This window comes from Aotus nancymaae, unplaced genomic scaffold (genome assembly GCF_030222135.1).
Source record: "Aotus nancymaae isolate 86718 unplaced genomic scaffold, 86718_ANA_hifiasm-v0.15.2.pri h1tg000002l, whole genome shotgun sequence".
Lineage (NCBI taxonomy): Eukaryota > Metazoa > Chordata > Mammalia > Primates > Aotidae > Aotus > Aotus nancymaae.
In genome coordinates this window covers 14994577-15013522 of record NW_026988413.1, presented here as the reverse complement: position 1 = coordinate 15013522, position 18946 = coordinate 14994577, and the positions used below count along the sequence as shown (strand labels likewise).

Here is an 18946-nt window from a genome sequence, read left to right as displayed (position 1 = left end):
ATGTGTCAAAAATCACAATGAGCACTGTAAGTATATACCTTAATTTAAAAAATTAAGAAAAGCTGAAAGGTGTTCCAGGAGCAAGACATTCTGGGGAACTCTAGGAAAGACACCTCAATGCAGGAAGAACATACTTAGGCTGAAAAGAGAGCAGTACCAGCAGCTTCTGGAAGAGCTAAGAGGAGCTTGACACTCCTGGGCCTAAACATTGCCTGGCTACGACACAATATCCAGGGACAGAAACCTTCCATGTGCAGCAAGCTGTGGCGTGGCAAGAAAACAAAGCCCATACCAAAAGTAGGCAGGAAGCCGAACTGGCTGGTGAGACTCTGAGGTTATTGCAGGAAGCAGATGTTGCCTCTGTCTTTCACCAGCTTCTTCTGGGGAAGAAGAGAGAAGGAGAAAAGAAGAAAATCGTTCTACTATAAGGACACATGCACACGAATGTTCATTGCAGCACAGTTTACAATAGCAAAGACCTGGAACCAACCCAAATGCCCATCGATGATAGACTGGACAGGGAAAATGTGGCACATATACACCATGGAATATTTTGCAGCCATCAAAAACGATGAGTTCATGTCCTTTGTAGGGACATGGATGAACCTGGAAACCATCATTCTCAGCAAACTGACACAAGAACACAAAATCAAACACTGCATGTTCTCACGCATAGACGGGTGTTGAACAATGAGAACACATGGACACAGGGAGGGGAGCACTATACACTAGGGTCTGTTGGGGGGAAATAGGGGAGGTACAGCAGCGGGTGGGGAGTTGGGAAGAGATAGCATGGGGAGAAATGCTACATATAGGTGAAGGGGAGGAAGGCAGCAAATCACACTGCCACGTATGCACCTATGCAACAATCTTGCATGTTCTTCACATGTACCCCAAAACCTAAAATGCAATTAAAAAAAAAAAAAAGAAAGGTGCTCCAGATGCCATCGTTGGTGGAAGCAGCTGCTAGCTCTAGCGACGATGACTAAGTCAATTTTGCTAAAGATCAAAGAAGCTGTGTGTCTTGGATTTTAAACAGCGTGTAGACTAGCAAAATAATCCATGATGTGAATCTGAGATTTTATAACTTAGACTCTTTTAAAAAGTAGTGACTAAAAATCTATACCAGTGGATAAATGAAGTCAGGGATATACTTGGAATTTTTTCTGCCAGAGTAGAAATGACTTCAAAAAATATGATAATGCAGCTTTCATGTAATCCCAGCTACTCGGGAAGCTGAGCCAGGAGAATTGCTTGAACTCAGGAGGCAGAGGTTGTAGCAAGTCAAGATCACACCACTGCACTGCAGCCTGGGTGACAGAGCAAGACTCTGTCTCAAAAAAAAAAAAAAAAAAAGATGATGTAGTTTTCGATAGCATAAGCTTTATGTTCTCACATTTCTAAGTGACAATCAAATGTGTAATATCACTTTATACCCTGAGATCAAAAATACATAAATATTTGACAATTTGTATAAGACTGTATTAATAAGAAAATGTGGCACATATATAAAAAGAAGCAGCCTCACACAGATTAAGAAAAATGACACTGATCACAAATGTCCCCAGCCTGAGTTATGTTGCCTTTGTACACTTCAGCCCTCTGAGCTGCAGTGGGAGTGGTTTCTCTCCTGAAAATATCTCTGAGGCCCAAATAGCTGAAGAGGTGGAGACATTACAGAAACCAGCTGGAGACCCCAGAACTGGCAGACACCTGCCTGATGATGCCATGGGCCCCCAGCTCCTTGGCTATGTGGTCCTTTGGCTCCTAGGAACAGGTGAGTCCCAGAACATATGGGCAACTCTTGGCCTTATTTTGTAGATCTCAGCCCAAGGCATCTCCTAAAGGCTTCAGCATTGGAGATCCCCTTCAGCTCTGCCTCTAACTCTGTCCCCTTCCTTTACAGACCCCTTGGAAGCCCAAGTGACCCAGAACCCAAGATACCTCATCACAGTGACTGGAAAGAAGTTGACGGTGACTTGTTCTCAGAATATGAACCATGAATATATGTCCTGGTATCGACAAGACCCAGGGCTGGGCCTAAGGCAGATCTACTATTCAAATAATGTTGATCTGGTTGATAAGGGAGACGTTCCTAAAGGGTACAATGTCTCTCGAAAAGAGAAGAGGAATTTCCCCCTGATCCTGGAGTCGCCCAGCCCCAACCAGACCTCTCTGTACCTCTGTGCCAGCAGTTTATCCACAGTGCTGCACAGCCAGCTGCTCTCTGCACAAAAACGGAGGGCAGCTGCAAGAACAAGGAGACTCCTCTCCGACCAACGGGAAAAACTTCCTCCATCATCCCACAGAAGCTCTTCCCCACTCCCCAGCCTCAGGGACTCTGCAGTGCAGCTGCTCTGCGGAACCAGGGGTCCATCCTCTACCTGCTGTACCAATGAGCTTTCAAGGTTCAGCAGGACAAGCTAACTGCGTTAGGCCTAGTGCCAGGGTACACTCTCCAATCCTTTCTTCTTGTGGAGCTTAAATCTTTAAATTCGACTAAGCTGTTGCCCAAACTGAAGACTCCATTTCCAATCTAATGGCTCTTAATGATATTCGGTCCTGTATTCCAGGTCCTATTCAGGAGGTTTTGTCACTTGGAGGAACACAGTGTTTGGGGTTATTAACGAAATCCAACACCTCCTATTTTCTTCCTCTCAGCAGATGGTCCTGCCGTCCGTCCAAATGCCCAAGCCAGAGACGCAGGACTGATCTTCACTGTCTCTCTGACTTTCTCCTTCCACACCAAATCCACCACCCCATCCTGCATTTTTCTAAATACTAAATTCATCACAAATTTTACTAACTTTTCTAACTTCACAGATCTCACCTGGATTCCTTTAGCCACCTTTCAAGTAGCCACCCTACCTGCAAGCTTGCGACCTGCCCCCACCCGCAAACACTCCCTCAAGCTTAAAACCCTTTGGCTTATTTCTAGTAACTAGCTAACGTCTCAAGTTCATCTTAGTTTGCAAGTCTCTCAGCCCCCTCCATGATGTGACCTTTGCATATCCGCCCACCAGTCTAACATTGACTTCCCCTATCCTTCAAGTACCACAGCTGCCTGCATCTACTCCAGAAATTTTCCACTGCTGACTCACTTCTGGATCTTCATCTACAACGGTCACTCTACCTAGAATATCATTTCTGTGTCTGGGATTCATCTGTTCTTGAAGCTGCCCTTTTTGTGCAGACAGCAGTTGGCCGTGCAGCCCTGTGAAGGAACTCCTGGTGCAAACATACAGAGAGGTCTGGTTGGGACTGGGCGACTCCAGGATCAGGGGGAAATTCTCCTTCATAGACCAATTTAGAAGTCACTTCCTCCAAGACTATTTCCTTGAATCACTGACTGCGTTGTTTCTCTGCTGTGGGTTCTTGTAACAGCCTGAACAGAGCTAACACCAACACCGAGACACCACCATGAACTCACCAGCTGGTGACTTCTCCGTTCTATAGCTTTTTGTCTCCTTGGAATAGGTAGGTCACGGGTAGAGGTATGATGTCCTTGAACCTGGTTTGCTAGACCCTACATTGAGCCTTTTCCTGGTGGTTACATATCAGTATATTTCCCACATTCTCTCTTTTTATCCACAATGTCCATGAATGCTGGTGTCACTGAAATTTCAGTTTATCAAGTTTCAGAGTCAGAAAAGAAAGTTTTCTAATACAACCAGAATATGTTTTATGACCTATATGTGCTGAGCCAGATAAGAGCCAGGAATGAAGCTGCAAGTAATCTATTTCTCAGTTGGTGCTTAGAGAACAAACAAATAGAAAGTCTCTAATAGACCTGTGTCTCTTGAGGTAAGACTGAGCATTTCTTACAACCTCCACACATCCAGCCCTTCACAGACACTGCCAGCAGTTAACCTGCAGCACTGTACAGCCACTTCCTCTCTGCACAGAAAAGGCTGCCAGAGGGAGAGATGGTCTTACCTTCCTGAGTCTGCCCTTACCAGAGGAAGCCACTGCCACCACAGAAACACTCAGGAGCCTTTCCCAGCTCCTTGCACTGAGACTTTCAGAGCTCTGAGGGCCCTGGTCTGTAAAAGTTTGTCCCCGGCCAGGTGCGGTGGCTCATGCCTGTAATCCCAGCACTTTGGGAGACTGAGGCAGGTGGATCACGAGGTCAGGAGTTTGAGACCAGCCTGGCCAACATGGTGAAACCTCGTCTCTACTAAAGATATAAAAAATTGGCCAGGCATGGTGGCACTCACCTGTAATCCCAGCTACTTGAGAGGCTGAGGCAGGAGACTCGCTTGAACCTAGGAGGCAGAGGTTGCAGTGAGCCGAGATCAAGCCATTGCACTTCAGCCTGGGTGACAGGGTGAGACTCCATCTCAAAAAAAAAGGCCAACCCCAGGTAACAACACACCTGTAGACTGAGCTGTCAATGTCCTCTTTCCCTTCATTCTCATTTGCCGTCTCAATAGGGCTTCCTCAGCCTGGGCTCTTTATTAGAATTGACCTGCGTCAATCCAGTGTCCCCTCACACTACCTACTAGAGAAGGCTGCTTTCTACGTACAGTCTTCAGGGATCCTCTCCAGGGCCCCTTTATGTTCACCTGTGTGCCGGAGACAATTTGAATCTTAGTCTAATACTTTTCAATTAAGTAGGTCAGACTACACTATGCACTTACAGATTTTGCCAGTAGAAGCTTTGAGCCTTCGTGTCTTGTAAAATTAAAAAAAAAAACTGTAATAAAGATAAGAATGTTTACGAATGTAAAACTCTGTGTAAGCAAATAGTCCAGTAAAACTGAAGTTCAAAGGGTGTTTGTATTGGTTAGCTGTGTCAGTATGCTTGATTTTATGGTAAGGCCAAGTCTGTTGGATTAGATATTAGATGTTCACAGTAACGTCAAAACTGAGGAATATAATCTAAATAATTATAACTATTTTATATTATTGCAAACAACTTAAAAACTATTGCATGACTATGGTTGATGTGTATTGTGCATAGATACAGTTTCAAAGAGTGTTTAGACCATTAGAACGTTTTAAGGAAAAATGTTAGCAAAATAACCACAAGTAAAATGTTACTGGAAAATGTAGTATAAGCATCGCACTGACAGTTGTATCTGAACCTTTTGTTTTGATCGGCGGTTCTCGATGCATATCAGAATTACTTGGAGAGATTTCTTTGTATTGTGAGAATAACACTTAGCATGAAATCTAACCTTTAAACAAAACTAGTGTGCAGTATGATATTGTTAACTCTAGGGGTGATGTTGTATAGCAGATTTCTAGAATGTAATTATCTTGTATAATTGAAATTTTACACCAGTTGAATGGCAACTCAACACTACCCTCTCCCATTTTCCTTCTACTCTCTGCTTCTATGTGTTTGACATGATGCTAAGTGAAATAAGCCTGTCACAGAAGGACAGATGTTGCATTGAAGGAGTCTTTTATCACCAAAACTGTTTAGAATTTCTGACACGTGGTGATAATAAAAGCAAAATCATTTCACTTGGATTTTATGATTATTTTCAAATGCTTTGCACCCTTTATGGCTTGCACCTGGGGCTAAACATCTACAGCTACTACCCCATTATTGGTCCACCACCATCTCCCCAACCCCATCAGGTAAACCTACACATGTGAGCACTCACATGATCCTACACATGTGGATTTGAACCAGGTTCAAACCCAGGCAGCATAGTTCCAAAGCCTGCCCTTCTAACCAATATGCAACTTGTAGCAATTATTAAGTATATTGTATGAGAAACTAAGACTGCTGTCAAGAAAATATATTTTGAAAGTGAGAAAAGAAGACAGACAGAGAGAGGGAGAGAGAGAGAATGACAGAGAGACAGAGAATGGTAAGGTTTTCCTAATCACAGTTGGTCAGGAAAAAAAAAATTACCTTCACTTTCAAAGACTGAGACTCACCAGAAGGATTCATGGGACTCGGCGTGTCCTTGTACCCATAGCAAAGATGTGTTACAAGGAGGTAGTAAGAATACTATGATCACAAGGAACAAAGACATGGTGGAATTTGGAGAAATTCACATGAGACTTCCTCATGTTCTCTGCTTCCCCGAGAGAGCACAGTCTCATCCCAACACTGAAAATGCAGCACCGTAAGAACAACATTTCTGCCCAGGGAAGCTCATTAGAGACTCAGCATCTCCAGAACTTTTGGTGACTGGTGTTAGGAACTGAATTGTGTCATTAAATATCCACATGTTGAAATTCTAACCTCCAGTCCTTGAGAATATGGCTATGTTTGGAGATAAGGATTTTACAGAGGTGGTCAAGGTTAAATGAGGTCTTCACTAACATGACTGGTATCCTTATAAGAGGAAATTAGGACAGAAATATGCACAGAGGGACGGCAATGTGCGGGCACAAGGGGAAGCCATCTACAAGCCAAGGAGAGAGGCTTCACGAGAAACCAACCCTCCTGACACCCCGATCTTCGACATCTACTCTCCAGAAGTGTGGGAAAATAAATTTCTGTTGTTTAAACAACCCAGTCTGGGGTGACTTATGGCAGCCCTCACAAAATAATTCAGCTGATCGCATCAGAACCCTCTGCCTATCATGTAGCAGAATTCCAGACTTGAAGTGAAGCAGGTATTCGGCCTAACCCACATGGTTTGTGCAAGCAGTCTAGGCACAGTAAGCCACGCTTACCAGTTACTGATGGTGGGAACGCTCCCCAAATTCAAGTTCGCAGATGCAAATCAAGAGCCAACCATGCAAGCTGGCCCTTCTAAGGACAGTGGTCTCAGGCCCGCTTTGTTAACTCTTTTCTATATGTACACACACACACACACACACACACACACACAGTGACAATTCCATGAGAACAAGGGATGCCCTTCACTCTCTAGCACCTCTATACCCTAGTCTAGACAGTGCCTGGGGGATTATGAGTGTGGGCTGGGACAATGACATCACAGACCATCAACCCACAGCCTGGTCCTGGGAGAAGACCTATTCTTTCTTCAAAACAGCCATGGGAATCAGGCTTCTCTGTAGTGTGGCCTTTTGTTTCCTGGAAGTAGGTGAGTCCTGGGAGTAGCTGGGTCTGGGGAGTTGGTGGCAACCCCTGTCCTACTATTTTGAGGCCTTGTATACAAAGCTATTTTTCTCCTCAGGCTTCCTGGTGGCCTTTTTTTTTTCACCCTTGCTATCTGTCTCTCACAGGCCTCGTGGAAGTGAAAGTAACCCAGAACCCGAGATATCTAGTCAAAAGGATGGGAGAGAAAGTTTTTCTGGAATGTGCCCAGGACATGGACCATGAAAGAATGTTCTGGTACCAACAAGACCCAGGTCTGGGGCTACGGCTGATCTATTTCTCATATGATATTACAAATAACGAAAAAGGAGATGTTCCTGATGGGTACAGCGTCTCTAGAGAGAAGAAGGAGCAGTTCTCCCTGATTCTGGGGTCTGCCAGCACCAACCAGACATCTGTGTACCTCTGTGCCAGTAGCTTATCCACAGCGCAGCACAGCCACATCCTCTCTGCACAAAAAGAGCAGACGTCAGAGAGAAGAGGCCCTAACTCAGGGCTGGTGCTGGCTCCAATGGCACATTCGTGCTCAATAGAAAAAAGGGATCTCTAAGGAGAAACTAGCTCCATAAGCACACTTCTTTGCAAGGAGAAATTGAGGCATTATTTCTCACCCCTTTACAAGTCAGGGACTGTTCTAGATTTAGTCCTCCAATCCAATGTGTTGTAAATTCCCAAGTCCCAACAAGGAGGAGAAGTCCTCTCGCATATTCACACTTAGCCCGGTTCTACCAGTTCTTTAATTAATGTTACCTTCCCTTTCTACCCTTGTCTCTCTTACTGTGCATTTTCTACTTTGCTTAGTGTTTTATTCTTGGTCGATATTTCGCTAGAGGACATTAACATATTCCAAATTGTTTAGATGATTCTTACTGTTCATGTGCTGATTCAAGAGAAAGTTTATGGAATTTGAATTCTGTTATTCAATTTAGAAAGAGAAAAACTGATTAAAACAAATCTTCCTCCAGGGTCTCTGATCAATCTTATTTTGCTGGGAAAAATTCTGATCACAGAAGGTTCAAACTACGCTGCAGACGGTGGAGGAATTAGGCTATAACTGTACTCACTATCTTCTGCAAAGTGTGTATTTGTCTGTTTTTAAGAATAAAACACATAGTCTTCTGCCAGTAAAAATTAACAGTGCTTTGGAAATACAAGTAAATGTAAAGGGTATTAGAAATCCCAAACTGCAGAGCACTTACACAATTATTGGCAAGACAAAACAGGCATACAAAAACGTATTTTGATTCGGTGCTAAATTTTTAAGTGGAAGGAGTCAGAGAAAAAAATTAAATCAATATGTATTACAATATTCAAGATTTTGTTTGTATGAGATAGGACTTGAGCTGATTTTGAATACAAGTAAATGAGGGAAGAGAAACTACTGAAAGGAAGAAATACCCTGCAATGTTTCCGTGAGAGATTCTACGGGAATGAAGAGGAAGATTCTTTCCCTGAGGAAAGGCAGGAATCACAATTCTCCTGGCTGAGGTCAACATCCAGAATGGAGAAAGCACATCTTCCTAAAGTATCATTAAATCCTTTCTCTTTTGCCCCAAGGATACAAGCTAGCGGTGCTTGAGGCTGCAGCGTTTACCATGAGATAACATGCAAGGTTTGATAGAAGAAATTCTTTCACTGCCTTCTAAAAATTACAGTACTTAACTACTACATCCTGTTCGAGAAAGAGAATTCTGAGCACTTGGTTAGCCATACAAGCTTCAGACTGACATTGATTAAAAGGGTGCTGAAAAAGCATCACGACCCAGGGCAGCAACGTCTCTGAGGTCGTCCATGCTCTGATGATGTCACACCTCTTTGCCTGTCTGGAAGAGACTTCCCCAAGAGCATTACCACCAACATCAAAGAAACAAAACACAATGGGTCATTGCAACTTTTGCTGCTTGCCAGTGACAAGCATGGCAAGAAGATCCATAGAGAAAGGCAATGTTTTTGTGTGGAATGTGATGTTCCAATTTCCGTTCTGTGCTTTGCAATTTTCCCCCATAAAAAATTATCAAATACTGATTATTATATATAGTTCTATTACAGTAGGATTGGAGACAAGTTCTGTTTAGAAATACCTCCAAGAACAGTTTTTATATTTTATTTTCATCTTGATAATCAGTCAGATTCGCTTCAGCCTCAAAGAGCATGTTTATGTCAAACTAAATGAACGCTGGCAGCGAGCTACACTTTTTTTACTAAACAGGAAAAGGGTTAAATAACAGAACACCATGTCTACAAACTTCATATTCAGTGAAACTTCAGGGTTTCTGAGAGTCCTACATTTTCCCACAGATTATATATTTCTTATAGCAAGTATTGCCCAGACTCAGATCAATGGCAAGAGATGGGAACAGGTACCAGCACTGTGTGTCCATTCCCAGGGCTATGTGGGGCCATTTCCATCATGGTGATCATCACCTCAATTGAGTCCCTGGTAGAAAGAGTGCTGTTCCAGACTCTTCTGGCATGGTTACCACCTGCTCCCTTCAACACAGCCTCACTTTGCTAAGGAAATGTAGCCCAGGGAGAGAGGAAGAACACATGAATAAAATGGAAAATAGGCAGAGATGGAATATCAAACAATAGAGTGAGTAACAGAAGACATCTAAAGTGGGCAAAGGGTTTACAGATTGGGATAGGAGGTTTGAATTTAGATAAACAAATGAAAAAATGTTTACTAGGGGGAGTCCAAAGCTCATAGAATAGACTTTTAAAGGTATGTAATTGATCACAGATGTTTACCATGAGGGTACAGAGAATAATTCAGAAAATGTAAACCATTATTTCACTAAACATACATCATATCAGGAGGCCAACAAATTCACAGAACATAAGAATTGCTACTCTAAATCTCCAAGTAAGCAATTTTAAAAATATTTTTATTTCGTTTTACTTTAAGTTCTGGGATACATGCATAGAATGTGCAGGTTTGTTACATAGGTATACGTGTGTCATGGTGGTTTGCTGTATCTATCAACCTGTCGTCTAGGTTTTAAGCCCCATAAGCATCAGCTGTACGTTTTGATGCTCTCCCTGCCCTTGCCCCCGACCCCTGACAGGTCCTGGTGTGTGTTGTTCCCCACCCTGTGTCCATGTGTTCTGACTATTAAACTCCCACTTACGAGTGAGAACATGCAGGGTTTGGTTTTCTGTTACTGTGTTAGTTTGCTGAGGATGGTGGCTTCCAGCTTTATCCATGTCCCTAGAAAGGACATGGTCTCATTCCTTTCTGTGGCTGCATGGTATTCCATGTTGTATATGTGTCACATTTTCTTTTACACTCTATTATTGATGGGCATTTGGGTTCATTCCGTGTCTTTTAAGCAATGTTTTAAATTATGTGATTTGGGAATTTATAACAAAATAAATTATTTTTTTGTTGAACAGGAGTATTAACAGGGCTCTTTGTTGAGACACAGCTGGGAAGAGGTATAGTCTCCTCCTGCAGGGAACAAGGAAAATTTAGAGAAAGAAGCAATTTCTTTTCTCTAGAGAGCACCGAGATATCGCAGGTAGTTTATACATATAACATACAACAGTCCTGACATACAGGTATTATTTTCTCCTAATTAAAAATACATTTAAATAAGCTAAGTGTAATTAAACCTAAATTTAAATGACTTGCCTATAGCCACACAGCTGAAAAGTTAGTGGAAACGGCATGTTTCTATATAGTTTTTTAAATAATAAGATAATTGAATCCAAGATAGATAAATCTCCATCCTCAGCTGAATGGGTCCCAAGTCCAACCATTAGGGCAAAGATGTAATCCACACAGCCAGAGAATTGGACCTCCTTCCTTTGTACCAGCAGGATAGCCACAGCACCAAAGACATTTTTCATGTCTTAGCACAAACTTCTAACCACCTCCATTTTGAAGTAGAAGGATGAAGGCTTGAGAATAGAAACTGGGTCTTGTTAGTGATGGACAAGTGGACACAGTCATATTAATTAAGTGTCTTACAACATTCTTTGATAATCCCTATTAATCCAGCTGCAGATGTATTGTTTCATCATTTATCTTCCATGTCATCATCACATCATAAGATTAATATTGACGGCTTTGAACATTTGCTGCTAAAATTATCTCAATTTCCAACATCCTCCTAATTGACCTAGTCAATTCTGCATGGTTTGAAAAACTGGGAAATGTCTCCTTGTCTGTGCTAAATCTTCTTCAATTAATGTCAATTCATTAAAATAGAAATAGCAAGAAACTAACAGTCAAAGGGGTTTCTTCATCCCATTATTCCCTATAAAAGGCAGTGACAGGCACCTAAATATAACATAGATCTTTTCTGCCCTCTGTTGAGGACATCAGAACTGGCTCAGTTCACTCAGACATTGGTGGCAGAAAGTTGAGAGAGATTTCCTCTATGCTCAAGCTTTTGGTCAAATCAACTGGTACCTGTTCTATCCAATGGATGCTGTCTTATTTAACTTGGGACACCAAAGGGGTACTATTCACTAATGAAAACATTAAAAAGCAAGCCATAAGATATCTTTAAAGAGAGAGAAAATGTAATGAAGGATGTGTAATCATTGCATAGTGTATCAATCTGTTTTCACACTGATGACAAAGACACACAAGAGACTGGGAAGAAAAAGAGGTTTAATTGGACTTAATAGTTCCACATGGCTGGGGAGGTTTCAGAATCATGGCAGGAGGTGAAAGGAGCTTCTTACATGGTGGAAGCAAGAGAAAAATGAGAAAGAAGCAGAAATGGAAACCCCTGAGAAACCCATCATATCCATCATATCTCATGAGACTTATTCACTACCACGAGAATAGCACGAGAAAGCATGATTTAATTACCTCCCCTTGAGTCCCTCCCACAACATGTGGGAATTCTGGGAGATACAATGCAAGTAAAGTTTTGGGTGAGTACACAGCCAAGCCACATCATTCTGCCCCTGTCCTCTCCAAATCTCACGTCCTCATGTTTCAAAACTCATGCCTTCTCAAGAGTCCCCCAAGGTCTTATTTCCGCATTAACCCAAAAGTCCACAGTCCAAAGTCTCATCTGAGACAAGGCAAGTCCCTTCTGCCTATGAGCCTGTAAAATCAGAAGCAAGCTAGTTACTTCCTAGATACAATGGAGGTACGAGGATTAGGTAAATACAGCCATTCCAAATGGAAGAAATGGACCAAATTACAGCCCCCATGAAAGTCCAAAATCCAGCAGGGCAGCCAAATTTTAAAGCTCCAAAATGATCTCCTTTGACTCCAGGTCTGACATTCAGGTCACGCTGATGCAAGAGGTGGGTTCCCAAGGTCCTAGGCAGCTCCACTCCTGTGGCTTTGCAGGGTTCAATCTCCCTCCCGGCTGCTTTCACGGGCTAGCATTGAGAGTCTGTGGCTTTTCCAGGTACAAGGTGCATGCTGTTGGTGGATCTACCATTCTGGGGTCTGGAGGACAGTGACCCTCTTCTCACAGCACTACTAGGCAGTGCCCCAGTAGGAACTGTGTGTGGGGGCTCCAATCTCACATTTCCATTCTGCACTGCCCTAGCAGAGGTTCTCCATAAGAGCCTCGCCCCTGCAGCAAACTTTTGCCTGGGCATTTCCATACATCCTCTAAAATCTAGGTGGAGGTTTCCAAACCCCAATTCTTGACTTCTATGCACCCACAGACTCAACATCACATGAAAGGTGCCAAGGCTTCCACCCTCTAAAGCCACAGCCTGAGTTCTATGTTGGCCCCTTTCCTCCATGGCTGGAGTGGCTGGGACACAAGGCACCAAGTCCCTAGGCTGCACACAGCATGGACACCTTGGGCCTGGCCCACAAAAGCACTTTTTCCTCCTGGGCCTCTGAGCCTGTGATGGGAGGAGCTGCCATGAAGGTCTCTGATATGGCCTGGAGGTATTTTCCCCATGGTCTAGGGGATTACCATTAGGCTTCTTGCTACTTATGCAAATTTCTGTAGCTGGCTTGAATTTCTCCTCAGAAAATGGGTTTTTCTTTTCTACTGCATCATCAGGCTGCAAATTTTCTGGACTTAACATTCTGTTTCCCTTTTAAAATGGAATGCTTTTAATAGCACCCAAGTCACTTTTTGAATGCTTTGCTGCTTAGAAATTTCTTCTGCCAGATACTCTAAATCATCTCTCTCAAGTTCAAAGTTCCATAAATCTCTAGGGTGGGGACAGAATGCCACCAGTCTCTTTGCTAAAACATAACAAAGGTCACCTTTGCTCCAGTTCCCAACAACGTTCTCATCTTCACCTGAAACCACCTAAGCCTGGACCTTATTGTTCATATCACTATCAGCATTTTTGTCAAAGCCATTCAACAATTCTATATGTTGTTCTAAACTTTCCCACATTTTCGTGTCTTCTTCTGAGTCCTCCAAACTGTTCCAACCTGTGCCTGTTACTCAGTTTCAAAGTTGCTTCCAGATTTTTGGGTATCTTTTCAGCAACATCCCACTCTACTGGTACCAATTTACTGTGTTAGTCCATTTTCATGCTGCTGATAAAGACACATCTGTGACTGGGAAGAAAAAGAAGTTTAATTGGACTTACAGTTCTATATGGCTGGGGAGGCCTCAGAATCATGGCAGGAGGTGAAAGGCACTTATTATATGGTGGTGGCAAGAGAAAAATGAGAAAGAAGCGAAAGTGGAAACCTCTGATAAACCCATCATATCTCAGGAGACTTAACTATCATGGGAATAGCACGGATGGGAAAGACGGGCCCCCATGATTCAATTACCTCCCCTGGGTTCCTCCCACAGCACATGGGAATTCTGGGACATATAATTCAAGTTGAGATTTGGATGGGGACACAGCCAGACCATATCACATAGTATATATTGAAAATGTGTAGTCAAGTATCTTGGATGAGATACACATCACCAGACACCATACAGCTACCTGCCTAACAAAAGAAGCCAATAATTACAGTCTATTAACGGTAACATTAGACAGATAAATGGTTACATGGTAATGTTAGAACTCATGGTTTGGGATGCTCTGACATGATGGACTCATATACTACATTCTTGTCTAAAAATGATAGATAAGTGTTCAGAAGACATTGCCCTCAATGAAACTATATTACTTCTTAATTATTGCCATTCTGCTTTACAAATGCTCAAAAATCTATATATTTAATAATCAGTTATATTTTATGCATGTGTAGGGTTGTAGGGTAAGAAGAGAGCTGATGTTAAATTTACTGACTTATAGTTTCTAGGTATATAACTATTGCTTGCTCATCTCTGAATATTAAAGCTGTATTTGCCCTTCTTCGAATTTTGATTATACTCTCTCTTCCATTTATTAAAAATTATGATCAGAGAGAGTGTGTATAGTTGATACCCAAAGCAAAAAATTGAGTTATAGATGACTAGTTTATAAATTAAACAGAAATCCCTTGCCCTCACCCTTCACAGACCATCTAAGCAATACATCAAGTGCTAGTAGCCAACATTCCCCTTTCTGAAGGGAAACTAAAAGTTTATTCTAAGAAACTAAATAAGATCTTCAGCCCTGGAATTACATGGCATATCAAGAGTGATATGAGATGCAGGGTTAAAGACAAAGAGAATAATTTATATATATATATATATATAATGAGATTTTATAGCTATATTTTATTTATAGATAAATATAATACTGTTAATGGTATGAGATTTTCTATCTATATTTTATTTATAGATAGAAAATATCATACCATTAACAGTTCTTAAAAAGAGAAACTGGATAATTGACTATATGAGACTGAGGTTAGCTCGACAATATTCCATTCCATGAATGCTAGCAGAAGACAAGAGACTACTAAATCACAGACAAAGCATTTTTAACACTCTCAATACAGCCGGCAGCATGAGCTTCATATGTCTGTAAGTGACCTGTGCCTGCCCCTCTGCTCAGTTTCCCAACAGTGACACAGAGCAGCTTCTGGATGCTGTGGCTTTTCCCAAACCTGATCAATCTTTGTCCCACAGGGGTACATTATGTTTATTGTGCTGTATAGCAAACAGATACAGAAGGAGATGTTATCTCTATCTTCCAGGCTGATTGCTATACAAACATTCTTGACAAGGTAGCCCAAATGAAAAGTTGATATAAGATGTGCAGGAATGTCAGAGACCCATAAAGAATTAACTCTCAACACCTCTCCACTGCCTTTGGCACAGAACAACTAGGTAACTATACCCACAGTAACATAGTAATATATTTTTATTGGAAGAAATTGAGCACCCATAGAAAAGAGACTTACAAATACTGATATTTCAATGTTCCTTACAAAATGACTGGTTCCTCACCAAATCTCTTCAAGTAAAATCTCCTAGCATACAAGTACCATCCATATTACCAGGCTTCCAGTCAGGTTTTTAGTGTCTTCCTCTTAAAAATCAATATACAATCAAAGATCAGTAGTATACAAAGTTTCTAACATTTATGATACAAAGCAAAAGAAAGGAGACAGACATTAAAAGAAAGAAGAGAAAGGAAAATAAAAAGCAAGAAACAGAAAAAGGAAAAGAAATTAAAGAGTAGGAACAAAGAAAATTGAGGCAAGCATATAAAATAAAGAAAAAAAGTGGAGTTCTAAGTAACAATCATGTAAATGCTTCTTTCTATCCCAGACAGATATAAGAAATATGTCATCCTTAAAACAGAATAAGATAAATAAGAATATATATGAGAATATACTTTAAGAAAGCCAAAATAAATTTTTAAAATGAGTCAAAAGAAAACTAAACATAACATCCCAGAAAATAGAACAAAAAGTTCAAGAAGTTAAATAACAGAAAATATGAAAGAAAATACAAGTGACTTGAAGGATGAACACAGGAGAGTCAATGGCTGTCCAAGAGAAATTACATTAAAACAAATTTTTTTAATTATCAGAGAAATAATACCATAAAAATTAGTTCTGAGAAATGAAAAAACGTAAGCCCCCATATTTTAAAATGCCTGTTGTTGGATGATTAATGTAAAACAACTGAAACTAAGGCATATCTTCATGATATTAGAATACTGGGGATTAAATGATTTTAAACTACAAAAGGCAAAGAAAATGTTAAAAATTCAAATTATACTTAGAGAAAAGCCATAAATAAATGCAAAAGTAGAATGACATCACAGTTCTAAACAGCAAGACTGAATTCTTTTTAAAAGGTGCAAGAAATATCAATAAAATTCTGATAGAAAATCATTTTAATCTTAGATTTCTCTACTAACAAGATATCAATAAAATGCAAATAAAAAGACATTTTTAATTATGTTAGGATCCAAAACTTTTACCTCCATCTCAGGCTTTCTTAGAAAAGTACTGGGTAGTGTATCTCAGCAGAGAAAACAAACCAAAAAGAAAAAAAAAAATGGTATCCAGGAAGTAGAAAATCTAATTCAGAATAACAACAAAGAAAAGTGCCAGGATAAAAGCTGGACAGTGGAACTAGTTGGCCCAGATGAAAGCAGAAGGATTCCAGGGTTGCACTTTCAAATAGTGACAAAATGAAGACTATGGATCTATTGAATGATACATCTGAGTAACTCATCCACAATTTTCTAGCATGAATTTGCATGGCCTGTCAAAAATCCAGATCCATCCTGAAGAATGAGTGATGCCATTAAAAAGAATCTAGATTATTCAGCAATATCAAATATAGGTAGAAACCAAAAGACAAAAATCTGCTGACTTTTCCAAGCCATTTAAAATATTGATGCAGTTCTGGTAATAATTAATAATAATTCTTATAAGACCCATCCTCCCACAAATAACAAATATAAACTCAGGATAAACATTTTTAAAGCCTATCTTAAGACACAGCAAAGCAATCAAATAGCAGGTAGAAACTACAGGGAAGTCAATACTTCCTGTTAAGTTTTCTGCTTTTGTAGCTTTTTGCTGGAAAGTAGGTCCCAGTCAAATAGAAATCTATTTAAAAACCAGCAGTAGAATTAGAAAAGACATTGAAGAAAAGGAAAGTCCAAAAAAGAACAACCCAATGTTCTCCATACAAACTCTGTTTGAATCTCTGATTGATGCCTAAACTATGCATGTAAGAGGAATATTGTAATCAGCCATGCTAAACTTAAAATAACTGAATAGAGATTTCAGCTGTTGCCTGCTGTAGGAAACAGAATTTGAAGTATAAATCAAACCAAATTAAATGCCTGTTAAAACAAAAATCCAGCCATCCTTAGAAGGATAAAACAAAATCTACATATATCATTGACAATGTCTAAGATACAATGCAAAAATTGCTAATCATATGAAGAGAAGAAATAACATGACCTAATTTGAAAGAAGAGACCATTAGTGGATACAAATTTTGAGTTTTCCTGGATGCTGGAATTAGTAGAGTGAAATTTAAAGTAGCTATTATAATCATGTTTAAAGATGTAAATGAAAATGTTCTTATAATGAATAAAATAGGAATGTTTATAACAATAATGAAAACTATAAAAAATAAATAAATAATTTAAAATTAAAACTGCAACATTTGAAAATTAAATAAAATCTCACTAAATAAAATTTCTAGCAGATTAGAGACAACAGAAGAAAAATTCAGGAATTTGATGTTATATCTATAGAAATTACAAAATCTAGAGAACAGGATAAAAAATTATGAAAATATTAATAGCTTCAGTGATCTTTAGAAAAATATCAGAAGGTATAAAATGTGTATAATTGGAGTAAGAGTGAAAGAAGAGGAGATATAAAAAGCATGAATAAAAAACAATATTTTATAAAACAGCCTAATTTAAAAAATATTGAAAGACATAAAAGCTTCAGAAAAAAAAAATCTGTAGGAAAAACCTACCTAGGCACACCACAAATTGTGAAAAACTAGAAAAGAAGATAAAATCTTCAGACAGCCAGACAAAAAATCATACATACAAGGTTCAATGACATGAATAATGATAATTTTTTTATTTTAAAAAAGTGGATGCCAGAAGAGAAGGGAACTGTAGCTTTAAAGTGCTACAAGAAACAGAAAAAGTCAACCCAGAATTTGATATAAAATTATTCAGCAAAAGTGAAAATACCACAGTAAAGTTATCTGAAGATAAATAAAAATTAAAATATTCATTGACAATAGAACTATACGATAGTAAGTGGCAATGAAACTCTCTTTGGTAAAAAAGAAATAATACCAGATGTAAGCTTGGATTATGAGGAAGAAATGAAGAACACAAGAATTACTGAAATGTAGTCAGATATTAAAAAGTCTTAAAAATTCTACATAATATGTAAGACTAGTTAAAGCAAAAACTTCATCATTGTATTATAGGATATACAAAATATATATACAATACAGAATGATACTAAAACTTAAAAGATGAAAGTAGGAAAAAAAGATCTGTTAGTTGCCTATTCCTTATAGTTTAAGTAAACTTCTACAATACAGTAAGAAGACAAATGGTTTTAAATGTATCATACTTTATTTTCTAGAATAGCCCTTAAAAATATTAAAGAGGTAAAGCAAAAAGTCAACAAATAAAAATCATAACAGAATCCAAAAACATTATTCAAATATTTAAATAGTCTATTCTAGAAGCAACTTTGATCTAATATTAAAAAATTAATCAATGTAATTCACCTTATTAACACATTTTTAAAAATCTATTTGATAATACCTACAGATAGAAAAAAAATTTGGTAAAATTCCAAACCTGTTTATGACAAAAACACTCAGAAAATTAGAAAAAGGAGACTTCTTCAATCTAATAAAGGCACCTAAAAGAAACAAACAACTTATGTCACACTTAATGACAGAAATATTAAATGTCTTCTCATTTTTATTTCTTAAATATGAAACTTGTTCAAGATCCTAAACAAGTCAATAATGTTCACTCTTACCACTCCTATTCCATATTGTGCTGATGCATAAAGACAAGAAAAATACTAAAAAGCTAAAGATCAAAAAGATAAGAAAAAACTTT

At 39.3% G+C, this 18946-nt stretch overlaps 2 protein-coding genes across 2 annotated transcripts in view; both read left to right on the top strand.

Annotated features, from left to right (window-relative positions):
* The first annotated feature begins 1432 nt into the window (after window positions 1-1432).
* TCRBV (M1-specific T cell receptor beta chain) overlaps window positions 1433-18946 on the top strand; it is a 65896-nt gene continuing 48382 nt past the window's right edge. Inside the window, exons 1-2 of the mRNA XM_064372786.1 lie at window positions 1433-1777; window positions 1907-2197. Of these exons, the coding sequence (XP_064228856.1) occupies window positions 1543-1777; window positions 1907-2197 (526 nt within the window). The 5' untranslated portion in view covers window positions 1433-1542. The remainder of the gene's footprint in view (window positions 1778-1906; window positions 2198-18946) is intronic.
* LOC105713691 (T cell receptor beta constant 1) overlaps window positions 6866-18946 on the top strand; it is a 51194-nt gene continuing 39113 nt past the window's right edge. The window contains exons 1-2 of the mRNA XM_064372779.1: window positions 6866-7016; window positions 7159-7458. Of these exons, the coding sequence (XP_064228849.1) occupies window positions 6881-7016; window positions 7159-7458 (436 nt within the window). The 5' untranslated portion in view covers window positions 6866-6880. The remainder of the gene's footprint in view (window positions 7017-7158; window positions 7459-18946) is intronic.